Genomic DNA, 27,461 nt, shown 5'->3' on the forward strand with positions numbered 1-27,461 from the left:
TTTTGAGTGAAAACTATAAAAGCTGAGGTGCCTGAATAGCAGTGAAGGCTTATAAAATTACGAGGAAGTCTTATTTGCACAAAAGTATAAAACAAAGGCCACAGGATTCAGGTGAGGAAAGAGTTCTAGAGGGAATCTAAAGAAGAGTTCCTCGCCCCCACGAGAGATAGCTTTAAGTCTGTAACACACAGTCTGAGAAAGTGGTGAAAGCAGAGACCACAACGTTTTTGTATCTGGATGGAGGCTTGAATTCCAAAATTTAGAGGGTTACAGGTCAAGTGGTATTATAAATGGAATTGATATACTTTATGTTTAATATGGACAGGTGGGCCCAAGGGCCGCGTCCTGTACTGTATGATTTTATGACAACCTGTAATTTCCCAATAGCTGATCATTGCTACAATCACTGGATTACTGAATACGAACAAAAAGAGGGAATAGGGAGGTGGAAACGGGAGAAGACGGGTTTGGGTCGAGGGCAAGAGGACAATGAGCATCGGGAGTGAGACGGCGAGCTGTAATGAGACCATGAGAAGGTGAGTGAGATGAGAGAGGGTGAATGGGGAAGTGAAGGATGAGAGTGGTGGGTAGGTGGAGTTTGTGAGAAAGGAGGGAAAGTATGGGGGGAGAGATGGAGACATTAGGATAGGGTGTGAAGTGGGAGTTGGAGGGGAAGTGAAGAGGTAAAATAAGGAGAGGCAGGTCTGACCATCTACAACCACTCACCATGAACTGGCTGCCCCGCGGCTTGGGCCCCACTCTCAGCCGGCCAGCACCATCATGTTGCCATCTCGCAAGGTAACATGGGTGGAAGCAACAGCTGACGTAGTGGCGCAGGCGCGTACGTGCTCTCTCGCGGAACTGATGTCACGTGACGCGGATGTGCATGCGCAGTCGGAGTGCAACCAGCCGGAAGGAGGCACCGCCGAGCGGTGAGTGTGGGGCTGGTGTGTTCGGTGGGAGCTGGACAAGTGCGGGGCAGGTTTATTGGAGATCTTGGTGGTAAAGACGGAGGGGAGTAGAAATAATGCCGAGTGGAGTGGTGGCAGCTTGGAAGGACGGAGAAATGGGAAATGGTATGGGGTGGGGGAGGAGGTTCGGAATCACCTCCGGGTGTCTATAACCGGGTTAACGTACCCGGGTTAGTTCCTGGTGTTCTTTTGCCAAGTATCTCTATATACAGAGATTATTCTAACAAATAGAAATGAAGCCCGTCTGGTCTGAAAGTCTTTAGCCGTTTTGATTTATTGAGATATCGCGCTGAATGACATGGGTAGGACGAGTGACGAGGTTCTGTGAAGCGAGTTAGGTGCGAAGTTAAAGGGCAGAACATCTACGGTTGTTTTCTCAGGATTGTTGCCTGTGCCACTTGCGAGTGAGGCCAGAACTAGGAAGATCATACAGTTTAGCATATTGCTAGGGAGTTGGTTTAGGAGGGAAGGCATAAGAGTTTTGCATCATTGGGCTCTCTGCCAGGGAAGGATTTACAGAAGGGACGGTTTGCACCTGAACTGGAGGGGGACTAATATCCTAGTAGGAAGGTTTGTTAATGCTGCAGAGTGTGGTTTAAACTGGAGTTGCATGGGGATGGGAAACCGTGTGCCAGAACAGTTAGTGCAGACAAGTGTTGGTAAGACCTCAAAGTTAAGAATCAAAAGGTTGAGCATGTGTGACCAGTGTTCTGAGCTGCCTATATTTCAGTGCAAGAAATGTCGTAGGAAAAGCGGATGAGAGTGCTGAATATGAGATAGCTGGTTTACAAACAGGGGCAATGTGTAATGAGGAGAGGCTGTTGATAGCACAAAATTGCAGTTAACAGGATGTAAAAGGCAGACAGAATTGAAAGAGATGAGTACAAGACTGAAGCTGTTGTATTTGAATGTTCACAGTATTTGGAATAAGGTAGATGAACTTGCTGCACAGTTGCAGATTGGCAGGTACGATGTCATAGTCATCACTGAATCATGGGTGAAAGAAGATTATAACTGGGAGCTTAATGTCCAAGGATACACATCGGATCAAAGAACAGAAAGGCAAAGGGGGCAGATAAGAAATGAAATCAAATCACTCGAAAAAGGTGACTCGAAGAAGATAGAGCTAAGGAGCTGCAAGGGTAAAAAGACCCTGATGAGAATTGTATACAGACTCCTAAACAGTATTAACAATGTGGCCTACAGATTACAATGGGAAATGGAGAATATATGCCAAAAGGGCAATGTTACAATAATCATGGGAACTTCAATATGCAGATTGATTGGGAAAATCAGGCTGGTGCTGGGTTCCAGGAGGTGGAATTTCTAGAATGCCTATGAGATGGGTTTTTTAGAGCAGCTCATGGTTAAACCCACTAGGAGATCAGCTATTCTGAATTGGGTGTTGTGCAGTCAAGCAGAAATGGTTAGAGAGCTTAAGGTAAAATAAAACTAAGGGGAAAGTGATCATATTATGTTCAAATTCACCCTGAAGTTTGAGAAGCTAAAGACAAATGTATCAATATTACTGTGGAGTAAAATGAATTACAGATGTATGAAAAAGGAGTTGGTCAGAATTCATTGGAAAAGAACACTGGCAGAGCAGTAATGACTGGAATTCTGGAAGCAATTCCGAAGGGACAAGATTTATACATTTCGAAAAGGAAAGAAGTATTCTAAAGGCAAGATGACACAATTGTGGCTAACAAGAGAAGTGAAAGCCAACATGTAAAAGCCAGGGAGAGCAGAAATTAGAAGATTGGAAAGCTTTTAAAAACCAATAGAAGGCGACTGAAAAAGTCATTAAGAAGTTAAAGATGGAATACAAAAGTAAGCCAGCCAATAATATCAAAGAGCATACCAAAAGATTTTTCAGATTCATAAAGTGTATAAGAGGGGAGAGAATAGATATCAGGCAACTGGAAAATTATGCTGGAGAGATAATAATGGGGGACAAGGAAATGCAGATGAACTAAATAAGTATTTTGCATCAGTCTTGTGTAATGAACCAGAACTGTGGAAGACACTAGCAGTGTGTTGGAAGTTCCAGGTGTCAGGGTCATAAAGTGTACAAAGTTACCATAACTAGAGAAGGTTTTAGGGAGACTGAAAAGCCTGAAGGTAGAGACCAGATGGTGTACACCCCAGGGTTCTGAAAGGTGGCTGAAGAGATTGTGGAAGCATTGGTTATGATCTTTCAAGAATCACTAGATTCTGGAATGGTTCTGAAAGACTGGAAAATTTCAAATGTCACTCCACTCTTCAAGAAGGGAAAAAGGCAGAAGAAAGGAAACTATAGGCCAGTTAATCTGACCTTAGTGGTTGGGAAGATGTTGGAGTTGATTATTAAGTATGAGGTCTCAGGGTACTTGGAGGCACATGATAAAATAGGCCCTAGTTAGCAAGGTTTCCTCAACGGAAAATCTTGCCTGACTAATCTGTTGGAATTCTTTGAAGAAATAAGAAGCAGGATAGACAAAGGAGAACTAGTTGATGTATACTTGGATTTTCAGAACGCCTTTGACAAGGTGCCACACATGAGGCTGCTGAACAAGTTACAAACCCATGGTATTACAGGGAAGATGGATAAACATGGATAAAGCAGTGGCTGATTGGCAAGAGGCAAAGAGTGGGAATAAAGGGAGCCTTTTCTGGTTGGCTGCTGGTGTCCAGTGGTATTCCACAGGGGTCTGTTTTGGGACTAATTTGTTTTACATTATATGTTAATGAATTAAATTGGATGATGGAATTGATGGCTTTGTTGCCAAGTTTGCAGATGACACTAAGATAGGCAATGAGCAAAGACATAGTAGCTGGAATACAGTGTGGGGAAGTGTATGGCCATGCACTTTGGTAGAAAAAAATGAAAGGCTTTTCTAAATGGAGAGAAAATACAAAAAAACTGAGGTGCAAAAGGACTTGGGGGTCCTTATGCAGGACTCCCTAAAGGTTAATTTGCAGGATGAGTCTGTGGTGAGGAAGGCAAATGCAATGTTAGCATTCATTTCAAGAAGATTAGAATATAAAAGCAAGGACATAATGTTGAGACTTTGTAAAGCACTGGTGAATCTTCATTTGAAGTATTGTGGGCAGTTTTGGTCCCCTTATTTTTGAAAGGATGTGCTGACACTGGAGAATTCATAAAAATGATTCCAGGATTGAATGGCTTTTCATATGAAGAGCATTTGATGCCTCTGGACCTGTATTCACTGGAATTCAGAAGAATAAGGGGTGATCTTATTGGTGACAGGCCTTGATAGAGTGGATGTGGAGAGAATGTTTCCTATGATGGGAGAGTCTATGACCAGAGGACACAGCCTCAAAATAGAGATGCTGAGGAATTTCTTTAGCCAGAGAATGGTGAATCATGTGTAATTCTTTGCTGCAGACTGCTGTGGAGGCCATGTCTTCATGTGCAGAGGTTGACAGATTCTTGATTGGTCGGGTGTAAAGGGATACAGGGAGAAGGCAGATTGGGGCTGAGTGGAAAATTTGATCAGCCATAATGAAATGGTGGAACAGGCTCAAAGGGCCACATGGTGCAATTCTGTACTCATATCTGATGGTCTAATCGGCCCTTCGAGCCTCAACAGCCAGCAATCCCCCGATTTTAATCCAAGCCTAATCATGGGACGATTTACAATGACCAATTACCAATATGTGGGAAGAAACACACGTGGTCACGGGGAGAAAGTACAAACTCCTGACAGTCAGAAGCAGGAAATGAATCCGGGTCCCTGTACCGTAAAACATTGTGATGACTGCATTAGAGTTGCCCTGGGTTGATACTGTTTGGGAATGGGTATTGAATATTTTGTTTTAATCTGTTTTGGTATACTTTATGTAACATATTACTTGGTAAATTTACTTCTTAGCAAACCTGGAAATAAATGGGCTTATTATTTTCTGCACAGTGTTTTTCCTTGTTGAGGCAAAATGAAATGTCACAAATTATTTGCTGGGCAACAGTGTGACAGTTCAGTTTCTTTTTGTTGGACTTGGTCTTTTCTGGAGAGCTGATAGATCTTGCAATTGAACAGCTTCAGCTTACTCAATGAATGGGGATGATTTCTCCATTCCCACACACGAGGTATTACAAAGCCTACCTGTGATGCACAGTCCCACTCGGCGAATAGGTTCGAACTGCACTGTTGGTAAAACATCAACTATACAGTGCTGTTGTTTGCAAGCTGCCATGATTGTATTATCTATGGTATTGCTGAAGGGATAAACACAAGCTTTATGATAGTTCTACTTTTCCTGCAATGTTTCACATTACCTTCAAGTTATGTAGGGATATGTGTCCTCTGATGTGAATTGTTGCACTTGACTGTCAGCTTCGATTATTCCCAGACTGGGACTAGAACCTGCAATCCCTTGCCTACACAGTCTGTGAAATTGAAATGGTAACACACTATAGAAAAATAATGTATCTGAGAGAGAGAGACCGGGGTTAAACGTGGTATTCCAGTAAGGGCTCAGGGCAAACTTGTTTAAAATAGTTGTGCTTTTTGGTTCATCTAGATGCTTTGATATATAGCTGTCAATGTAAATGTGAAGATTCTCAGTGTTATTCAGAACATGGGCTTGTTTCGATACATATCTGTGATAGGATTTAAAACTGGAATGTGTTTGTTGCTTCTTGTTCAGTTGGAGGAAAAGTGTATCTGATCGGAGCACTTGGAGCAGGTAGATGTAATATTTTTTTAGAAAAGGACACACTCAAGGCAAGGCTCACCCTGTAACTGCAGGGGCAGTTTGGATTTTGTGCCCATTTTTTTTTAAGCTTGCATGAACATAGAACGCTGGCTTGCATGCCTCTATGTTAGACAACTATTACAATCCAAATGGCTTGATGTTGTGGGAGTTTGAGGCCCTGAATGGTGGTGAGAGGTGGTGAAGAGACAGATGTAGCAATTGTTCCACTTGTGGGAATGTGCCTAGAGGGGGATTAGTGGGGAGGGATGAATGGGCAAGGGAGTCAGAGAGAGAGAGAGATCCCTGTGGAGAGTGGGGGGGGGGGGGAGGGGAGGAGAGATGTGTTTCGTGGTAGGATCCCATTGAGGATGATGGAAGTTAAGGAGAAACATATAGAGATAGTGCTGGGAAGTAGTGTTGGGGTTGAAGATCAGCTGGTGGGCTTCTCCAGGGATCAGTGCTTAAAGCTTACCTTTATACCAGTTATTTCAATGACATGCCCAAATAGACCAAACGTTATCTTTCTAAGTTTGTCAGTGACTCTAAAATGAAGGGTCATAGGCTCAGAATAAGGGGAAAGCAAATTTCTTTATACAGAGGCAAGAGAATCTTTGGAAATCCTGTATCTGACAACTGTAGAGGCTCAGTTGCCGAGTTCCTTCAAAATAAATTACTATTAGATGTGGAGGGACTCAAGGGATACATGTGTAAATGTTGGAAAGTGATATTGAGGTCGAAGATTGGAATAGGGCAAGCTATTTATGATATTTGCATCAAGGAACTTGCTTGAGATCTTCAAATTCATAGGTATAACCATTATCAATAACTTATTCAGTCCATATTATGGCCAAGAAAGCACACCAGCACCTCCACTTCATCACAAGGCTATGGAAACTTGACATTTCCCTGATGTCCTCACACACTTTTACAGTACACAGTAATGAATATCCAGTCTGGATTAACACACACAGAAAATGCTGGAGGAACTCAGCAGGTCAGCCAGGATTTATGGAGAGGAATAAATATTCGATGGTTTGGACCGAGACCCTTCATCAGTACTGAAAGGAAGAGGGAAAAAGCTAGAAATTGGGGGCGAGGGTGGAATCATAGCTTAATATGGTAACTGCTCTGCCCACGACTGCAAGAAATAAGAATCTATCATGAAAACCAGCCTCCCATCCATTTCCCACTGCCTTGGGAAAGCAGCCAACGTAAAGACCCTTCCCACTCCACTGATTCTCCACACTTCCATCAGACAATACAAAGGCTTGAAAGCGCGTACCACCAGCCTCAAGGGCAACTACCCTGCTGTTATGTGGATTACTTGTAAATAAAGATGAATTTTTGAACTCTTCCTGCCTGGTCATGATCCTTACACCTTATTGTCTGCATGCACTACACTTTCTCTGTACCGTAACATGATATTCTTCATTCTGTTCCTATTTTTCACTTTGTACTTCCTTGATGAAATTAGTGTTTGGAATGATCCATATGGATGAAATGCAAAACAAACTTTGTTGTTGAACTTACTACATGTGACAATAATAAAACAGTTCCCCAAATCAGCCATGACTTCATGAATATTATTCCTTGTGCATCAAGCAGCAATCTTTGCCATTTCTTTAGCATTAGCTAGCTCGATGCTCAATCCAGCACGAATGGAAAACGTGCAAGGAGCCAGTCGGATTTGAACCCTGGACCATTACACCACCAGCTGGCTATAATTTGATGAATGGTGTAGACTGTACTGTCCAACTCCTAAATCATGTTTATTGATGGAATTTTACTTTTGGCCTGCTCTGTGACTATTTGAGCAGTGGAAGAGGTCTTGATGCTGTTTCTAAACATGGCTGCAACTGGTTAGGTTGCTGGGTTGGCAGATTGCTCTGAGGTGCCTGCATTTGTACTGTGAGCTTCTGTATTCATTTTGGCAAAACTGGCTGAGGTGAGCAGTGCAGATTTGAAATGGCTCTACATACAGTGATGTATATTCTCAACCTACGTTGTTGATGAATAAGTGCTTCTTGGTTGATTGTAGCTGAGCTCTTCCTATTCACAATTTTGTATGAAGATGTGGGTTAGGGTACATGAGAAATATTTGAAGTTGTGCACCATTGCTCTTGTTTGCAGCTATACCGAGTCATAAATATTCAAATCAGTAACACGGGATAGCCTACCCAGTTCTTTAAAACATGGAAACTTAAAGCTTGGGTTCTTTTCTTGAGGGTAAGAGTTTGAAAGGGGGATGTTAAACGCAAAATAAACTTAAGATTGTAGAAATCTGAAATAAAGGAAGCAAATGCTGAGAATACTCAGCTGGTCAGGCAGTGCCTATGATTATCAGAACTGAGAGAGAAAACAAGTTAATGTAATTAGCATAGAGGGTGGATAAAACAAGGCAGATATCTCTGGTGTCAGACCAGCTGACCTAATGGAACAATAAAAACAATTGAAAACACAAAGTACACTGCAGATGTTGTGGTCAAATTAACACGTACAAACAAGCTGGATGAACTCAGCAGGTCGGGCAGCATCCGTTGAAATGAGCAGTCAACGTTTCAGGCCGAGATCCTTCGTCAGGACAATTGAAGCTGCTTTGTGTAATTTGCTGAGGCAGAGCAAACAATGTAAAAAAGGCAAAAAGCAAAACTGAATTAGAATGGCCCATTCTGATCAGAGGGAACAAGTTGCCTGAAGCTGGTGAATTTGGTACGCCTGAAAGTTCTGGAGGCTGCAATGGGCCCGCATTGAAGATGAAGTGTTGGTCCTCAAGTTTGCCTTGGGTTTTATGGTAACAATGCAGTTGATATTTTTTCACCCAGCTTGTGTTTTGCTTCTCCAGTGCATAGGAGGCCACATTGTTACACTGAATGCAGTACACCAGCGTGGAAGAGCCAGGAGCCTTTGAAAGGCATATTCATCCAACATTCTTCTTTGGCCTAGTCTCTTCAGATTTATATCTGTGACACTTTGTTCTTCATCACTTCAACTGTTTCTGATTCCCTGGGATTAACTGGTGTATCTTCATTGTGGAGGCCGAGTCTGCGGGTATATTTAAGGCGGAAGATGATTGTTTCCTGATTGGTCAGGGCAGCGAAGGATATGGCGAGAAGGCAGGTGTAGATGGTTCAGTGGAATCCCAGATTAGCAATGATAGAATGGCAGGGTAGACTTGATGGGCTGAACAGCCTAATTCTGCTCATGTGTCTTATGGTCTTCACCATGAATGCACAATCCTTTTATACAACATCCTTGGCAATGTCAGGGCAGTTTGAGCCCCTGCCCCCCCCCCCCCCCCTCCCACCAGTGATTCAAGCAGGTACACTTTCAGGTACACTTTACCTGGCAGAACTCATTCTCAAAACAAACAACTCCACTCACATTGTCCAGACCAAAGATGCAACAGTGGGCCCATGCTACACCTGTGTTTTTTTGTGTGGGATATGTGGACCAGTCTTTGTTTCAAAGCACCCCAGGCCCACTCTACCACCTCTTTTTCCATTACATTTACTGTGGTTTGTTCTTGAACTCTTAAAGAACCTGAACATTTCATTATTTCTGATGCCAATTCCAACCCCCCCCCCCCCCCATCCCAGCCTTCATGCATCTGACTTCCCTTCCTGGGTCTCGCCATCTCCAGTTTGGGATACATTAGCCCCAAACAATCATGAGTAGCTGATTGGCTATGGCTACTAGGAAGGCTTAATCTATTTTGACAGGTATGGGGAATCCAAAGGAAAAGTGAGGCGGTTGGAATTTGACATGAAATTCAACGACAGTAAGGTCGGTAGATAAGAAAGCACAGCAAGGTTAGGAGTGATGAAGGACTGTTGGATTCAATTGCTTTTATTTCAGTTCAAGAGCTCTGATGGCTAAGGTGAATGAACTCAGGACATAGAAAACTACATGGACTAGAACATTATTGACATACAGAAATGTGCCTAAGGGAGGAAATTGATTAGCAGCTAAATACTCCAGTGTACAGGTGCCATATGTGGAAGAGAGTGAGATACATTTCTGGTTAAGAAGAACATCATGGCCACAGTGTGAGAAAAACTTGCTGAGGGATCATGCAGTGAGGATGTTTGGAGCTGAGAAATATGGGGCTGATTAACTTGTTTTCATTGTACTATAGTTAACAAGAATCAGAAGAGCAAATATGCAGGTATATTACAGAAAGTAGCAAGAAAGATTAAACTGTCATAGCAAGTATGATATGGACTGGGACTGCCATAGTGTTCCGGGCTTAGCAGAGTTCAATTTGTTAAATGTGCCCAGCAAAGTTTCCTCTGAAATGTAATGAGAGTACAAAGCTGAACCTGCTCTTGGGAAACTGCATTTCAAGTGTCACGTTAGTGACTGAGGTGTCAGTGGGGGGCACTTTAGTAACTGAGGTGTCAGTGGGGGGACACTTCACTGACTGAAGTGTCACTGTGGGGGTACGTTAGTGACAGAGGTGCCAGTAGGGGTTCTTTAGTGACCAAGTGACTGAAGTGTCAGTGGGGGGGCAGTTTTGTTACTGAGGTGTCAGTAGGGGGTCTTTAGAGACTGAGGTGTCAGTGGTGGGCACTAGTCCATGGGAAAAGCATGAACAGAAAATGTCTGGGATTGTTGGGGCTTTGGCTGCTTTACTGAGATATCAAGAATTCAAAACTGCATGTTAGAGTGAAGGGCCAGAATAAGTAGATAGAATAGGGCACCTTATGGACCAAAGTAGCCATATTTGTGTACAGCTGAGGGAGATGGGCAAGATACTGTCTTTCTAAATGGTGAGAAAATTCAAATATCAGAGATAGAAAGCGACTGAAGTCCTCATGCAGGATTCTCTGAAGTTCAGCTTGCAAGTTCAGTTGGTGGTAAAGAAGACAAATGCAACCTTGGTATTCATTTCAAGAGGACTAGAATACAAAAGCAAGGATGTAATGCTGAGGGTTTATAAGGCATTTGTCAGACCACACCTGAAATATTGTGAGCAGTTTTAGGCTCCTTATCTCAGAAAAGTTGTGTTGGCATTAGAGAGGGTCCAGAGGAGTTCACGCAAATGATTCCGGGAATGAAAGGGCTAACATATGAGAAGTATTTGATGGCTCTGGGCCCCTGTACTCACTCGAGTTTAGAAGAATGGTGGGTGGGGGGGAGGATTCTCATTGAAACCTATGGAATATTAAAAGGCCTAGATGGTGTGGACGTGGAGAGGATGTTTCCTATTGCGGAGTAGTCTCAGATCAGATAACACCTCAAAATAAAGGGAAGTCCCTTTAGGACAAAGTTGAGGAGGAATCTCTTTAGCCAGAGGTTGGTGAATCTGTGGAATTTGTTGCCACAGATGGCTTTGGAGGCCAAGGCATTGGGTATATTTAAAGTGGAGGTTGATTGACTCTTGATTAGTAAGAGTGTCACAGGTTAATGGGGGAAGTCAGGAGATTGGATTTGGGAGGTACAATAAATCAGCCTTCATATAATGGTGGAACACACTCATTTGGCTGAATGGCTCAATTCTGTTCCCATATCTTATGGTTTTTTCTTGTTCACCTGGGTAAGTGAGTTGGGCTAGAATTTCACAATAAACAGAAATGACCCCGGGCAGTGTTGTAAAACATGGAGCTAGGAGTAAAAAAAAATACATGGTTCCTTGAAAGTGTTATCACAGCAAGACAGGGTACTAAAGAAGCCCTTTGGTACCCTGGCCTTTATTGGTCAGAACTTGGGATGTTACAGTATAGAACATAGAAAATCTACAGCACAGTACAGGCCCTTCGGCCCACAAAGCTGTGCTGAACATGTCGTTACCTTAGAACTGCCTACGCTTACCCATAGCCCTCTATTTTTCTAAGCTCAATGTACCTATCCAGGAGTCTCTTAAAAGACCCTATCATATCTGCCTCCACCGCTGGCAGACAATTCCAGACACTCACCACTCTCTGCGTTTAAAAAAAACCTTGCCCCTAACATCTATAGGTTTGCTAGTGCTGCTCTGGGGGGTTTAAACTAGATTTGCAGGGGGAGGGGAACCAGAGTATTCGAGCAGATAGTGAGGTAAAGGAGGATAAAGGTCATGAGAGAGCTGCAAGTATAGTGCATGGAGTAAAGCCAGATCTAACATATAAAGGGGCTTTGAGAAAGGAGAAACAGAATAAAGGGTGTAAAGGTAGTAAGGTAGAAGGGCTAAAGTGCATGTACTTCAATGCAAGAAGCATCAGGAACAAAGGTGATGAACTAAGAGCTTGGATACATCCATGGAATTATGATGTAGTGGCCATTACAGAGACTTGGCTGGCACCAGGGCAGGAATGGATTCTAAATATTCCTGGATTTTAGTGCTTTAAAAGGGAGGGGAGGAGGGGTGGCATTACTGGTCAGGGATACTATTACAGTTACAGAAAGGGTGGATAATGTAGCAGGGTCCTGTTTTGAGTCAATATGGGTAGAAATCAGGAACAGGAAGGGAGCAGTTCCTCCATTGGGAGTATTCTATAGGGCCCCTGGTAGCAGCAGAGATATCGAGGAGCAGATTGGGAGGCAGATTTTGGAAAGATGCAAAAATAACAGGGTTGTTATCATGGGTTACTTTAACTTCCCTAATATTGATTGGCACTTGATTAGTTCCAATGGTTTAGACGGGGCAGAGTTTGTTAAGTGTGTCCAGGACGGATTCCTGTCACAGTATGTTGACAACCTGGATGTGGGGGTAGAAGGGTGGGTTGGCAAGTTTGCAGACGACACAAAGGTTGGTGGTGGTGTGGATAATGTTGAGGATTGTTGAATATTGCAGAGAGACATTGATCGGATGCAGAAGTGGGTTGAGAAGTGGCAGATGGAGTTCAACCCAGAGAAGTGTGAGGTGGTACACTTTGGAAAGACAAACTCCAAGGCAGAGTGCAAAGTAAGTGGCAGGATACTTGGAAGTGAGGAGGAGCAGAGGGACCTGGGGGTACATGTCCATTGATCCCTGAAAGTTGCCTCACAGGTAGATAGGGTAGTTAAGAAAGCTTATGGAGTGTTAGCTTTCATAAGTCGAGGAATAGAGTTTAAGAGTCGCGAGGTAATAATGCAGCTCTATAAAACTGGTTAGGCCACAGTTGGAATACTGTGTCCAGTTCTCACCTTACTATAGGAAGGATGTGGAAGCATTGGCAAGGGTACAGAGGAGATTTACCAGGATGCTGCCTGGCTTACGGAGTATGCATTATGATCAGAGATTAAGGGAGCTAGGGCTTTACTCTCTGGAGAGAAGGAGAATGAGAGGAGACATGATAAGAGGTATACAAGATATAGAGAAATAGATAGAGTGGACAGCCGGCGCCTCTTCCCCAGGGCACCACTGCTCAATACAAGAGGACATGGCTTTAAGGTAAGGGGTGGGAAGTTCAAGGGGGATATTAGAGGAAGGTTTTTTACTCAGAGAGTAGTTGGTGCGTGGAATGCACTGCCTGAGTCTCTGGTGGAGGCAGATACACTAGTGTAATTTAAGAGACTACTAGACAGGAATATGGAGGAATTTAAGGTGGGGGGGTTATATGGGAGGCAGGGTTTAAGGGTCGGCACAACATTGTGGGCCGAAGGGCCTATACTGTGCTGTGTTGTTCTATGTTCTATCTCCTTTGTACCTACTTCCAAGCACCTTAAAACTATGCCTTCTCGTACTAACCATTTCAGCCCTGGGGAAAAGCCTCTAGGAAAGGCTGTTGTGTCCAATCAACAGGAATGCTGTGCTTCCACCTTCAATCTTCAGACTCGGAAGCAATGCACCCAAGACTTTGTGGTAGACAGTTTCAGGCTGTAAAACAAACCTGGATTAGACAGATTGGATAAACACATGATTGAGGTGGGTGTTTGATATGAGTGTTCATTAAATTCAACCACGTTACCCAATAAACTTTTATGTTTCTAACTCTAATGTACAAGTTTATGTAATTTGCCTGTCATGTTTGTAATATACTTGCTGTTGCTGCAAAAAGCTAATTCTCATGGCACGTACACCTTGGGTAAGTATGGCCATGACAATAATAAAAAATAAAATCTCCCACAAAGCCAAAGTCTAATCCAATTTACTACCTCATCTTGCCGAGCGACCGAACCTTCTTGACCAGCCTCCCATCAGGGACTTTGTCCAGTGCCTTGCTGAGTTTAGCCACTTGGTAAACTCTAATCGGGTCTCTTTTACAGTGTTTGCGACTGAAGGAGAATTTAGAGAAAAGGCTGTTGTGTCCAGTCAATGGGAATGCAATGCTTCCACCTTCAGTGTGTGAAAACAAGTAACCTAGGGGCTCCTGTCTTTATCAGCCGCCTAGGTTTAGTGTTAGCACTTGTAAAATGCAAACAGCAACTGCACGGTTCCTGTCCCAAACAATATGCTTCAGCCTTTCCAGGAATAGTGAACCACTCAGCTCATGATCAATGTAAAACTTCCATAGATGTGTGGTGGAGACTGGCTGCCTCACACTGCTATGGAAACACCAAAGCCCTTGAATGGAAAATCCTAGACAAAGTAGTGGATACGGCCTAGTCCGTCACGGGTAAAGCTCTACCTACAATCGAACACATCTACAAAGGAGCGCTGTCACAGGAAAGCAGCATCCATCATCAAGCCATGCATATGTTGCTGTTGTACAAGACACAGGGACTGAATTGTTGAGAGAGGTTGGGACATTTTTTCAACACAGCATAGGAGAATAAGGGGTGATCTTAATACAGGTGTATAAAATCACAGGGGCAGAGATAGGATGAATGCACCTATTCTTTATGCTAGGGTTGGAGAATCTGGAACTGGAAGGAATCAGTTTAAGGTTAGAGAGAAAATATATATTAGGAACCTAAAGGGCAACTTTTTCACCCAGATGGTGGTCAGTGTTTGGAATGAGCTGCCAGAGGAAGTGGTAAAGGTAGGTACATTAACATTGTTTAAGACATTTAGACAGGTACGTGGATAGGAAAGGTTTAGAGGGATATTGGCCAATTTCAGGCAAATGAGACTAGCTCAGGAAGATATCATATGGACGGTGAAAAGGGCTTTTTCCGTGCTATGTAACTCTGACTGTAGACACAATGGGTAGAGTGTGGAGGTTGAGAGAACTGTGGACTCGCAGGTCAGTTGGTGCAGCGTTCTTCACTGGAAAGTGAATGGCTAGGTAGCAGCCCCCTCTGACTCTTCCAGCGGATCTCCTCCCCCCCCACCCCACCCGAGCTGCCACCTTTGTGCATCTGTTACTATTCTACAGACAGCACCAAGATGTTGATGCACCTTCATTGTTGCCTGGCCAAAAGTTGGCCATGGCTCCTGCACAGACTGGCACTTGGGAAGGCAAGGTGGGAGTTAGTGGAGGAGTAAACTTTGTATGCATACCAGAAATTAGAATACTTGTGAAAATACACAGAAAATACTGGAGGGGAATTGATGGAAAGAAACCTCAACTGAGCACAGAAACTGCCAACATTTCATATAAGAAAAAAGTAAGTTGCAAATATACAAAAACCTGCAGCTCTCAAAGGAGGGTGTCTTTTGAGGGGAAAGGAAAGTCAATATTTTGGGTTCAGACCTTTCATCTGGATTTGGGATGGCAGGGTCTCAGCCCAAAATGCAGCTGTTCATTGTTCCTCCAGCAGGCTGTTGCTCCAGATTCCAGCATCAAGAGTCTCTTGTGTCTGAAGTAAAAGTGTTACCTTGCCAACTATGGTCTCCACCCTGTCACAAGCATTCCCTTGGTTCTCTCCCACTCCCCTCTCCGTAATATTAATATGCATACTTCCTTCCATCTGCAGTCTTTTATGTCTCAGACCCAGAAAGTCAGTTTATTTTCTCTTTCTATGAACACTGCTTTACCTGAGTGCTTCCAGTACTTTCTTCTGTTTCAGATTTCCAGTATCCACAGTCTTTTGTTGAGGTAACAAAATGATAACCTAGTTGTGTGCACAGCTCAGTGATGATGCAGGCATTCCCATTTTAATCTATGTACAGCACAATTACACCTTTCAGACATCTTGAGTATAACAACAGTTCGGATTATTGGTTATCTTTAATCATTTAAGTAATGTCCTGTTGGTGCAGTCAGCTGATAGTGTTAGAATCTTACAACAGGTTATGCACCAACAAATGACACACTTTTTTAATCAGCTCAGTGCAGATCAGCCTTACAGTAATCAAGGTGCATGCATCACTGTACTGTAGCCTGCTGTGTGTGCCGATAAGGTCAGAGCAGTACAGGTTTTACTGTTGAAGTTGACTGATTAAACTCTGAAATTTGCCTGTGAGAATTTGTAAGGTAGAGCACAGTGTGGATGTGCAGCTATTTGCAAAGGTGCTATGCAGCATCAGAGCTTGACTGCCCTTTGAGGGAGGGAGGAGTGGAAGGACATGTAAAATGAAATAAATAACTGTGTATGGGGACACTACTCTGAAACAGCAGCACAAGCTCCATGTAATTCTCCCTAACCACTTGGCTTTGCAGTTAGGTATATTTGTACATTCAATTTGCCAATCTTGCTGCCACACCCGTAACTTGAGGGAGAATAATTTCCATCTAATACACAGATAAAAGTGAGTTTTCACTCAATCTTGCTATGTCCCTTAAGAACAGCTTCTATCCTCTCGATCATCAGATTTCTGAATGATCCACAAACACTAGTTTGTTATTACAGTCGGCCCTCCTTATCCGCGAATTCAACCAACTGCGAATCACGAAAACCCGGAAGTGCTCTTCCAGCACTCGTTGTTCGAGCATTCCTAAGCTCCGGAACCTGGGTCTTAGCACTCAGATCTGCAGCTGGGTCTTCAACTTCCTCACAGACAGGACCCAGGCTGTAAAGATAGGAGACAAGTTCTCCTCTACAATCACTCTGAGCACTGGTGCCCCACAGGCTATGACCTCAGCCCCCTGCTGTACTCACTGTACACCCATGATTGTGTAGCCAAGTTTCCATCAAACTCTTAAGTTTGCTGATGACACCACAATTGTAGGCCACATCTTGGGTAATGATGAGTCTGAGTACAGAGAGGAAATTAAGAACCTCGTGGCACAGTGCGAAGACAATAACCTATCCCTCAACGTCAGCAAGACGAAGGAATTGGTTGTTTACTTCAGAATGAGTAGCGGACCGCATGACCCCATCTACATCAGTGGTGCGCAGGTGGAACAGGTCAAAAGCTTTAAGTTCCTCAGGGTGAATATCACAAATGACCTGACTTGGTCTAACCAAGCAGAGTCCACTGCCAGGAAGGCCCACCAGCGCCTTTACTTCCTGAGAATGCTTTAGAAATTCGGCCTGTCCCCTAAAACCCTCACTAATTTTTATAGATGCACCATAGAAAGCATTCTTCTAGGGTGCATCACAACCTGGTATGGAAGTTGTCCTGTCCAAGACCGGAAGAAGTTGCAGAAGATCGTGAACATAGCCCAGCACATCACACAAACCAATCTTCCATCCTTGGACTCACTTTACACCACACGCTGTCGGAGCAGTGCTGCCAGGATAATCAAGGATAAGTCCCACTCAGCCAACACACTTTTTGTCCCACTTCCCTCCAGGAGAAGGTTCAGGAGCATTAAGATACATACTAGATTTGGGAACAGCTTCTTTCCAACTGTGATAAGACTGCTGAACAGATCCTGACCCAGATCTGGGCCGTACCTTCCAAATATCTGGACCTGACTTGCACTACTGTACTTTCCCTTTCCTATTTTCTAATTATGATTTATAATTGAAATTTTTATTATATTTACTTTGATTTGTACTTCAGGGAGCGCAAAGCACAGAAACAAATATCACTGTGATGATTGTACGCTCTAGTATCAATTGTTTGGTGACAATAAAGTATTTGTATGTACAGACTTTTTTTCTTGTCATTATTCCCTAAACAATGCAGTATAACAACTATTTTATATAGTATTTGCATTGTATTAGGTATTATAAGTAATCTAGAAATGATTTAAAGTATACGGGAGGATGTGCGTGGGTTATCGTGGATCGGGATCAAAATAAATCGGAAGTTCTCTTACTAAGTAAGTCGGAACAGGTACATCCGGTATTATTAAGCGTCAGTCAAACATTTGTCTTAGTATATAGTATATATTTTACCTTTCTATGCATATAAAACACTTAAGAATGTATGTTTCAGCGCCGGGCTCGGGAACAGTTCCCGAGCGCGAGCCAGTGACAGGCCGCTTTCGAGTGCGCTCTCCACTGTGCCTGGTTGATGTGGAGGATCAAAAACTCAAAATCCCAAACCCCAATCGGGGTTCATCGGGGCAGGGCCTTTCTCACTTTATCCTTTAAAATTGTTCCAATCGTTGACTGAAGTAGCCTAACACTTTTCCAATGACCAATGGCATTTCACCTTTTTCCCATCGCTTTATTACTTCCACTTTATTTTCAATTGTGATCGTGATTATTTTCGTGAACAGAAACACTGCAGATTCAGAGCTCCACTGCCGGGTCCTAATGTCCACCACACTGAGACAGATTAAATAAGGCCTGGGGTTCCGCTGGGTCCTAAGATCCACCGCATTGAGACAGGTTGAATAAGGGACTTGAATATCTGCGAATTTTGGCATCTGTGAGGGGTCCTGGAACCAATTCCTTGCGGATAAAGAGGGCCAACTGTATCTTTGTGCATTACTTATTTACGTAACATAGTCATTTTTATTTTGACAAACTTTGACAAACTTCTATAGATGCACATGTAGAATATCCTTGGCTGCATCATGCATCATGCCTGGAATGGAAACACCAGTGCCAAAGAAAAGTCTACAAAAAATGGTCACGGAAGGGGTCCTCCCACCATTGAACATATGTGCAAAGAACACTGCCACAGGAAAGCAGCATCCATTACCAAAGACCCCCCCACCAACCAGCTCATGTTCTCTTCTCACTGGCCATTGGGAAGAAGGTACAGGAGTCTCAAATTCCACACCACCAGCTTCAGAAATGGTTATTGCCCTACAACCATTAGGCTCCAGAATCACTGACCTTAACTGATTCCACAACCACAACCTTCCCAGGACTCTAAAACTATTGTTCCTATGATTGTATATTGATTTTTTACTATTGTCTGTTATCTTCTTTTGTGTTTGCATTTGTCTTCTTTTGTACATTGGTTGTTTATCGGTCTTTGTGTGTAGTTTTTATTGATACTATTGTGAACGCCTGCAAGAAACAGACTGTCAGGGTAGTATATAGTAACGTACACATCATGTACTTTGATAATAAATTTACTTTAAAGGGTGAAGTGTTGTCCAGTTAGTGTGCAGCAAGCTCTCACTAATTGCTGTCAGGTGATAGTTACGTCATCTTTTATACCACTTGAGGAACAGACTATTTTATATCTTATCACGTCAGCACTTGTTGCGATGTACTACATACAGAGCTAGAGACAACGACATGCAGTCAGTAAGCCATTTCGAGACTAGTTTATTAAAACCGTGGCGCTGGCATTTAATCCATAGCGCCCGCCCTATCCGGGCGGAAATGATGTCAGAGGTGCATTACCAAAGTCTCTCCCCACGCGCTGGTTTTGTGAGTTGGTTTGCCTGTGCAGAAAGTGGGTTGCCACATAACCCCCCCCGCCAACCCCCCCAGAAGCGGCGATACATCCCCCAATGTCCACAGTCTGGATCAGCCTCTGTTTGGGAGGTCTGCCTCTGCACCGCGGTGCCTGAACCTCGACCAGCTGCGCCAAGTCCACATGGGCTGGTTTGAGTCGGTCCACCGTGAAAACCTCCTCTTTCCCCCCAATGTCCAGAAGGTACGTGGACCTGTTATTGTTGATCACTTTGAACGGCCCCTCGTACGACCGCTGTAGGGGTCGTATGAGGTGTCGGCCCCTTCATACAAACACAAACTTACAGTCCTGCAGGTCTTTGGGTACGTGGGTTGGGGTCCGTCCATGCTGTGAAGTTGGTATGGGGGCCAGGTTGCTGAGCCTCTCGCGTAGTCTGTCCAGGACTGCTGCGGGTTTTCCTCTTGCCCCCTTGGGGCTTGTATGAACTCTCCTGGGATGGCCAGGGGTGTGCTGTACACCAACTCGGCCGACGAGGCATGCAGATCCTCTTTGGGCGCTGTGCGAATTCCAAGCAGGACCAATGGAAGCTCGTCCACCCAGTCAGGTCCTCTCAGGCGGGCCATGAGAGCCGACTTCAAGTGACAGTGGAAGCGTTCCACTAGTCCATTCGACTGTGGGTGGTAGGCAGTTGTGTGGTGTAGCTGCGTTCCCAACGGGCTGGAGGTGAACTGGGCGCCTCTGTCGGAGGTAATGTGGGCCAGTACCCCGAAGCGTGCTACCCAGGTTGCAATCAATCGGAATCGGCAGATGTGTCGGTGAGCGGGATCACCTCTGGCCACCTCGTGAACCAGTCTACCATAGTTAGGAGGTACCGCACTCCTCGGGACACTGGTAAGGGGCCCACGATATCCATATGAATGTGGTTGAACCTCCGGTGGGTGGGTTCGAACTGCTGCGGCTGGGCTTTAGTGTGCTGCTGCACCTCGGCTGTTTGGCACTACGTGCACGTTCTGACCCATTCACTGACCTACCTGTTTGCGAAGTCCGTGCCACGTAAACTTGCTGGAGACCAGCTGGACGGTTGTCCAGATAGGTGGGTGCGCCAAACCGCGTATGGAGTCGAAAACTCGCCGCCTCCAGGCTGCCAGGATGATGGGGCGAGGATGGCCGGTAGCCACGTCGCACAGGAGGGTCCTCTCACCTGAGCCTACGAGAAAGTCTTGCAGCTGCAAACCCGAGACTGCGGTCCTGTAGCTAGCTGGGCATCTCGTCATCTGCCTGCTGCGCCTCCGCCAGTGCTGCATAGTCCACCCCCAGGGACAGGACCTGGATAGCTGGTCTGGAGAGTGCGTCCGCCATGACGTTGTCCTTTCCTGAGACATGCTGGATGTCCGTCGTGTACTCGGACATGTAGGACAGATGTCGCTGCTGGCGAGCTGACCAGGGAATGCGAAGGTCAACAGTTTGTGGTCCGTGAACGCAGTGAAAGACCTGCCTTCTAAGAAGTACCTGAAATGCCGGATTGCCAGATACAGTGCCAACAGCTCCCAGTCGAAAGCACTGTACTTGAGTTCAGGTGGTCGTAGGTGCTTGCTGAAGAACGCCAGGGGTTGCCAACGCCCCTCGATGAGTTGCTTCAGCACCCCACAGACCGCTGTGTCGGATATGTCCACCGTGAGGGCGGTCAGAACGTCCGTTCTGGGGTGCACCAGCATCGCAGCATCTGCCAAGGCTTCCTTGGCTTTAACGAAAGCGGCTGCGGCCTCCTTGTCCCAAGCAATGTCCTTTCCTTTACCCGACATCAGGGTGTACAAAGGGCGCATGATACAGGCTGCTGAGGGGAGGAAACGGTGGTAACAGTTCACCTTACCAACGAACTCCTGCAGGCCTTTGACCGTGTTGGGCCGGGCAAAGTGGCGGATTGCATCTACCTTGGCGGGCAGAGGTGTTGCCCTGTCTTTGGTAATCTTGTGGCCCAGGAAGTCGATGGTATCGAGACCGAACTGGCATGTGGCCGGGTTGATCATGAGGCCGTATTCACTCAGTCGGGTGTAGAGCTGGTGGAGGTGGGACAGATGCTCCTGACGAATACTGCTGGCTATGAGGATGTCGTCCAAATAGATGCACGCAAAGACCAGGTCGCGTCCCACCGCATCCATTAGCTGCTGGAACGTCTTGTGCGGCATTCTTCAGGCCGAACGACATTCGGAGGAGCTCCAACAGGCCGAACAGGGTGATGAGTGCTGTTTTGGGGATGTCTTCAGGGTGCACCGGGACTTGATGGTATCCCTAGACGAGGTCTACTTTGGAAAAGATTCTTGCCCCGTGCAGCTTTGCTGCAAAGTCCTGTATGTGCGCCATGGGGTAGGAGTCTGGAGTGGTATCCTCATTCAGTCTGCAGCAGTCGCCACATGGTCTCCAACCCCCGGCTGCTTTGGGCACCATGTGCAGGGGGGAGGCCCATGTGCTGTCAGACCTCCGTATGATCCCCAATTCCTCCATCCTCTTGAACTCCTCCTTCACCAGGCGGAGCTCTTCCGGGGGGAGCCTTCATGCACAGGCATGCAGGGGTGGTCCCTGGGTTCGGATGTGGTGCTGTACCCTGTGTCTGGGCGTGGCTGCCGTGAACTGTGGTGCCAGAATCGATGGAAAGTGTGCCAGGATTCTGGTGAATTCGTTGTCCAACAGAGAGATGGAGTCTAGGTGCAGGGCCGGCAACTTGGCTTCACCCAGGGAGAACGTCTGGAAAGTCTCGGCATGTACCAGTCTTTTTCCCTTGCAAGTTGACCAGCAGGCTGTGAGCTCGCAAGAAGTCCACCCCCAGGAGTGGTTGGGCCACCGCAGCCGATGTGAAGTCCCACCTGAACCAGCTGGCGCCGAACTGCAGCTGCACAGTGCGGGTGCCGTAGGTCCGTATCGTGCTGCCGTTTGTGGCCCTCGGGGTGGGTCCTGGCTTCCTGTTACAGGTGTCGTACTCCGTCGGGGGCAAGCCGCTGATTTCCGCTCCAGTGTCAACCTGGAAGCGGCGTCCCAACTGTTTGTCCCAGGCGTACAAGAGGCTGTCCTGGTGGCCAGTTGCCATGGTCATTCACGGCAGCTGGGCCTTGGCCCTGGCCCTTGCAGGGCAGGCAACAACAGCGGGCTTCTGTGCCCCACCACTGGTGGTAGAGACACCACTGTTCACTGTCCTCCTCACTCCTGCCTCTGTGTTGTGTGCGCCCCCCCCGCCGGGCCTGGTCTGGTCTGCTGTTGGGCGCATGGCCTGGTAATCTGACCGACTGACGCCACGCTCTCCCTCTTGGCTTTCCATAGCACGTCTGCCCGGGCCACCACCTTCTGGGGGTGGCTGAAATCTGCGTCGGCCAGCAGCAGATGTATGTCCTCAGGCAGTTGCTCTAGGAATGCTTGCTCAAACGTGAGGCAGGGCTTGTGTCCGTCAGCCAGGGCCAGCATCTCATTCATCAATGCTGACGGCAGCCTGTCTCCCAAACTGTCCAGGTAAAGCAGGCAGGCACCCCGCTCACGCCGTGAGAGGCCAAAGGTCCCAATGAGCAGCGCTTTGAATGCTTCATATTTGCCTTCTTCTGGGGGCAACTATGAAATCCGCAACCTGGGCGGCCGTCTCCTGGTCAAGGGCGCCCACCACATGATAGTAACGCGTGTTATCAGAGGATATCTGCCAAATCTGGAACTGGGCTTCTGCTTGGCTAAACCACATGCATGGTTGCAGCGTCCAGAAAGTCGGCAGTTTTAGCGAAACTGCATGAACAGATGAAGAGTCGGTCATCTTTGGTCCAAATCCCGTTTGGACCGTTGGGGTCACCAATGTAGTGATGTACTACATACAAAGCTAGAGACAATGACACGCAGTTGGTAAGCCGTTTCGAGACTAGTTTATTCAAACTTCGTGGCGCTGGCATTTAATCCCTAGCGCCATGACGTCAGAGGTTCATTACCAAAGTCTCTCCCCGTGCGCTGGCTCTTTGTGAGCCAGTTCGCCTGCACAGAAAGTGGGTCGCTACACACTTTTAATTTTTGTTCATCTTTGCCTTTCCAAGAATAGCTGCTAAGAGATCTTTTGTGACCAATTATTTTGTATTTCTCAGAGGTAACAAAATCTATTCATGAGGGTCATGTAGTTAATGTGGACTACATTCAGCTTTGGCAAGGTCCTACATGAGAGATTTGTCCATCAGATCCAGAGTACTGTCCATTGATAAACTGGATCCAGAGGAGTCAGAGAGAATAGTGAATAGTTGGTTTGTGGCTGGAATCCACATAATTGCTGGAATCCTTGCATGAAAACATCGGTGTTAGTTGATAGTGAAGAGGATAGTCATAGACGACAGAATGATATTAGTCATTAAGATGGGCAGAGCAATGACAAATGCAATTTAATCCTCCTAAATGCAGGGAAACACATACTGCCAGGACAAGTAAGGGTAGTGCACAACCATGAATAGCAGGACACTCGGCAGTACTGAGAACAAGAACTGGTGTACAAGTTCAAGGAATCCGTAGAAGTGGCAGCAGATATGGAATGTGATGGTCAATGGAAGGGGGAGGAGATTGAAGAGATGATTTTAGTCAATATTACTTTCATTCAGCAGATGGTTAAAACTGAGGAAGTGATGGAGACAGAAATGTTCATATTTAAGATGCATCTAGACAAGTAGTTGACAGACCAAAATATGGAAAACTGTGGACCAAGTACAAGTATATGGGGTTAGATGTTCGGCATGGACAGGGTGGGTCAAAAGGCCTGTGTCTGTGCTGTCTGATTGCCTCCATATCAAACAGAAGATTTTTGCCTGATATTACTGTTTAAAGTAAACAAGAAAGAAAGCAGCTAATTGATGTGTTCCACAAATCTGTTGTCAGTGTGATACATGACTTGAGCAATTGTGAATTTATCAGAGAGGGTAGGCTTTGATTAATCCAGCATTTCTGCTTAAAAATTTTCAAAATAATCTCCAATGTTGTGTGCATCAGATGGTGCATAATCAGTAAGTAATAATAGGATGGTAGGACAGTTTCAAAATTTGCAGGTTAAACTTTAAGACACTAGCAGAATTAGGTCATTGTAGTCTGCTCTGCCATTTCATTAAGGCTGATTTATTATCCCTCCCAATCCCTTTATCTTACATGATAAAAATCTGGAGGGAAAGCAGACAGTTTACTTGTAAATCAGTGAAATGAGATAAAATGAGTTGGGTGGCCATTTTTTTCCTATATAAATTGGTAAGGTCTTATCCAATGACTGGAAGGAAAGATAATCAAGATGGTCCTTGGCCTTTCTTCAACTGGTGCTTCCTGTGGTGAAATGAATGGACGATCTTCAATTAGAAAGCCTTTTTGAGCAGAGGGTGGTGTTGTTTGGAATATTCATGTGCTGGTGAATTTCTGTGGAATGCCTGGCACATTAGAGACCGGTTTATGTCTGATCTTGTTTCACCCTTCCGTCATGACAGGTGAGAACCACATCAGCATGGCAGAAACGTCTGCTCAAGATTTACAGCTCCGTGCTAACCAGGTGACAGATGAGGTGAGTACTAGCTGCGGGATTTCATTTTATGATTTCATTTTCAGTTGATGATTAATTGTGAAGGGAAGTGACGGCTGATTATTCTACCTCCACCTCAACAGACCTTGCCTCAAACATATACTTTCCACCAGAATTCATTGGATAAAAAAGCCAATACTCTGTCTTGGCTTTTGAAGCAATGGTTTCATTTGGTTTTATTTATTTTCAGGAGTTGGACATATCTGTCAATCAATTCTGGCCTTGCCCATTTCTGACTGCCCTTTAAAAAGTGGTGGTGAGCCATTGTCCTGATGGTGCCCCTCAGTGGAGTGTCTGATTTGGACTTATAGTGATGAAGGACCAGTATAATATCATACTTGGAAGAATCCCAGGTGGAAATCTGCTTAAGTCCTGTTGGCCTGGGCTAATTACTGCAGTGTATTTTGGAGTTGATACACTGTGCAGCCACTGTCTACCTCTGGTGGAAATGAATATTTAGGATGATACATGCATTTCTATAGCTGCTTTTCCTGAATGGTGGCTTGAGCGTCTTTGAGTGTTATTGGGATTACATTCATCTGGGTGTTTTATTGTACCCATGACTTGTACTTCATAAGTGGCATAATGTTTTAAGATGTTGTGGCATGAGTTACTCACTGCAGGATACCCAGCCTCACCTGTGATAACTTCCCTTTGATGTTGATGGTAGAGGACTTGACCAATGCTAAGGATCCGTAGTTGGACACACTCTTGTGATGGTCACTGTCTGGAATTATGGTACAGACATTCCTTCCTCCAGCCCATTGTTGTCTAGGTCTTGGTCTATGGCCTGCCTTGTTTGCTCTGGAGTTCCAAATGGGATTTGAAAAACCTGATTACCAAGTTTTCAGTTCCAGGTTGGCAGCAGTAATTATGGGTAAGAGTAGGGGGAGTGGGAGGAAGGTGTTGGTTTTTGCATGGTGCTTTGTTCATGTCTACTTCTGCTTCTGTTCACAGTCACTGGAGAGTACCCGGAGGATGCTACAGTTGGCAGAGGAGGTACAGTAAACACACCTAGCTGATTATTACAAGCAATCTTCAGACTTGACTGCAGTGCTGAAACAGACACTTGATTCAAGTTCATTTGAACAGGCAGCTCTGCAATGAAGGCTGGATTATTGAGGTTTCCTCCAGCGACCATAGGAATACTGGAGGGGCAGGTTGTGAAATGATTGACTAGTGAGATGAAATGCAACTTTGTCAGCTTAATGGAGATACCTTGGTAGGTCACCAGAGCTAAATAAATTTCATCCTGGACACAACCTGTAAATCCTTGGACCTGCAGTGGTACTCCTATTCCAAACTGTGTCTGACCCTTCCATGGGAGGCTCTCGGGATTCCCCAATATTGGGAGGTATTCTATATCACATTGGAATTAACAAGAGGAATGGTTCATCGGGTCTGACTATTTGGTGGGACATGATGGATCTAATTGTAGCTATATTCCTGTCGATCCCTTATCACATGTCTAACTAAAAATGTTCACTCTCTGCTTGTACGGCCCTTTGAGGCTGACTAGTTCAAAGAAGGCATTTTCCTGACAGAAAACATTTTCCTCCTTGTCTGAAGTGGGAAAAACCTTTTATACAACAGCAGTAAGGGGCCTTTAGAAATAAGGTTCTGGTGTTCCTGTGCCCGGAACATTGTTTGTGAGTTTGGTGGCTTCCTCTATGGAAGAATATATTTGCATTAGAGTAAGTGTGGTAAAGATGGCTGGGATAGGGGTTTGTCCTTGTAGGAGATTAAGCAAACTGGGCCCTGGGAGTAGGCCATTAGATTCTATGTCTGCTTTGTCACTGGATACACAGGATCACTTTCATAGTCATAGTTCTGGGCCCTGAGCAATTCACCGCGGTGAGACACAATCCGCTGTTCGGACAATTTAAATGCTGGCCCAGATAGTCGGGAAAGGCAGGGTGTCGAGACTTGGATGAGGTTGATTTACTTTGGAAAAGTCAAAAATTGTTTCATCGGAAGTGAAATCTAGGCCCAAAGCGATTCACTGCAGAGGATTCCCGGTCATAATGTGAGGTACAATCCACTGTTCAGGCAATTTAAATGCCAAGCCAGGGTCTTGTCTCTCCGTGACGTTAAGACTGTGAGGCTGCCTCCAGCTGCTATGCTTCATGCCTATGAACTTTACGGCAATTTGACCTGCTGATACAATGAACTGAATACCGGGGATTTGGATCGAAGGACTCACTTTGGTTCAGAATGCTATTGTTTTTGCTTGCTTCTGTTTTTTGTATGATTTGTCTTTTTTTTCTCTCTCTCTGTGCGCATTGAGGGTTGGTCTTTATTTTGTTCTTAATTGAGGTTTTTGTGTTTCTTGTTTTGTGACTACTTGTAAACAAACAAATCTTAAGGTTGTATAATTTATGCATTCAGTCTGTGCCAAGTCTTTTAAGCTGCCTACCCCTATCAACCTACACCAGGACCATAGCCCTCCATACCCCTCCCTTCAAAGTATCTATCCAAACGTCACATGCACCACTTAACCCAGCAGCTCATTCCACACTCTCACAACCCTTTGAGTGAAGAAGTTTCTCCTCATGTTCTTCTTAAGTTTCTCACCTTTCACCCTTAACCCATGACCTTTGGTTGTAGTCCATCCAACCACAGCAGAAAAAGCCTGCTTTCATTTACCCTATCTATACCTCTATCAAATCTCCTTTCAATCTTTTATGTTCCAAAAATAAAGTGTTAACTTATTCAATATTTCCTTATACCTTTG

At 45.1% G+C, this 27,461-nt stretch overlaps 2 protein-coding genes across 5 annotated transcripts in view; one reads left to right on the forward strand and one right to left on the reverse strand.

Annotated features, from left to right (window-relative positions):
- Window positions 1-846, reverse strand: part of znf106a (zinc finger protein 106a) — a 133,188-nt gene extending 132,342 nt beyond the window's left edge. For 2 of the 4 annotated variants that reach the window (XM_059951491.1, XM_059951533.1), the window contains exon 1: window positions 727-846. Coding sequence is in view for 1 of the 4 variants with exons in the window: in XM_059951501.1 (XP_059807484.1) it covers window positions 727-729 (3 nt within the window). In the remaining 3 variants the exon portion in view is untranslated. The remainder of the gene's footprint in view (window positions 1-726) is intronic. The other 2 variants (XM_059951501.1, XM_059951522.1) reach the window with 2 other exon arrangements.
- A 9-nt stretch (window positions 847-855) lies between these two features.
- The window catches only part of LOC132381927 (synaptosomal-associated protein 23-like), a 53,362-nt gene continuing 26,756 nt past the window's right edge, over window positions 856-27,461 (forward strand). Inside the window, exons 1-3 of the mRNA XM_059951641.1 lie at window positions 856-932; window positions 24,636-24,709; window positions 25,685-25,726. Coding sequence (XP_059807624.1) covers window positions 881-932; window positions 24,636-24,709; window positions 25,685-25,726 — 168 coding nt within the window. The 5' untranslated portion in view covers window positions 856-880. The remainder of the gene's footprint in view (window positions 933-24,635; window positions 24,710-25,684; window positions 25,727-27,461) is intronic.

The sequence above is a fragment of the Hypanus sabinus genome, chromosome 2, assembly GCF_030144855.1.
Source record: "Hypanus sabinus isolate sHypSab1 chromosome 2, sHypSab1.hap1, whole genome shotgun sequence".
NCBI classification, from domain to species: domain Eukaryota; kingdom Metazoa; phylum Chordata; class Chondrichthyes; order Myliobatiformes; family Dasyatidae; genus Hypanus; species Hypanus sabinus.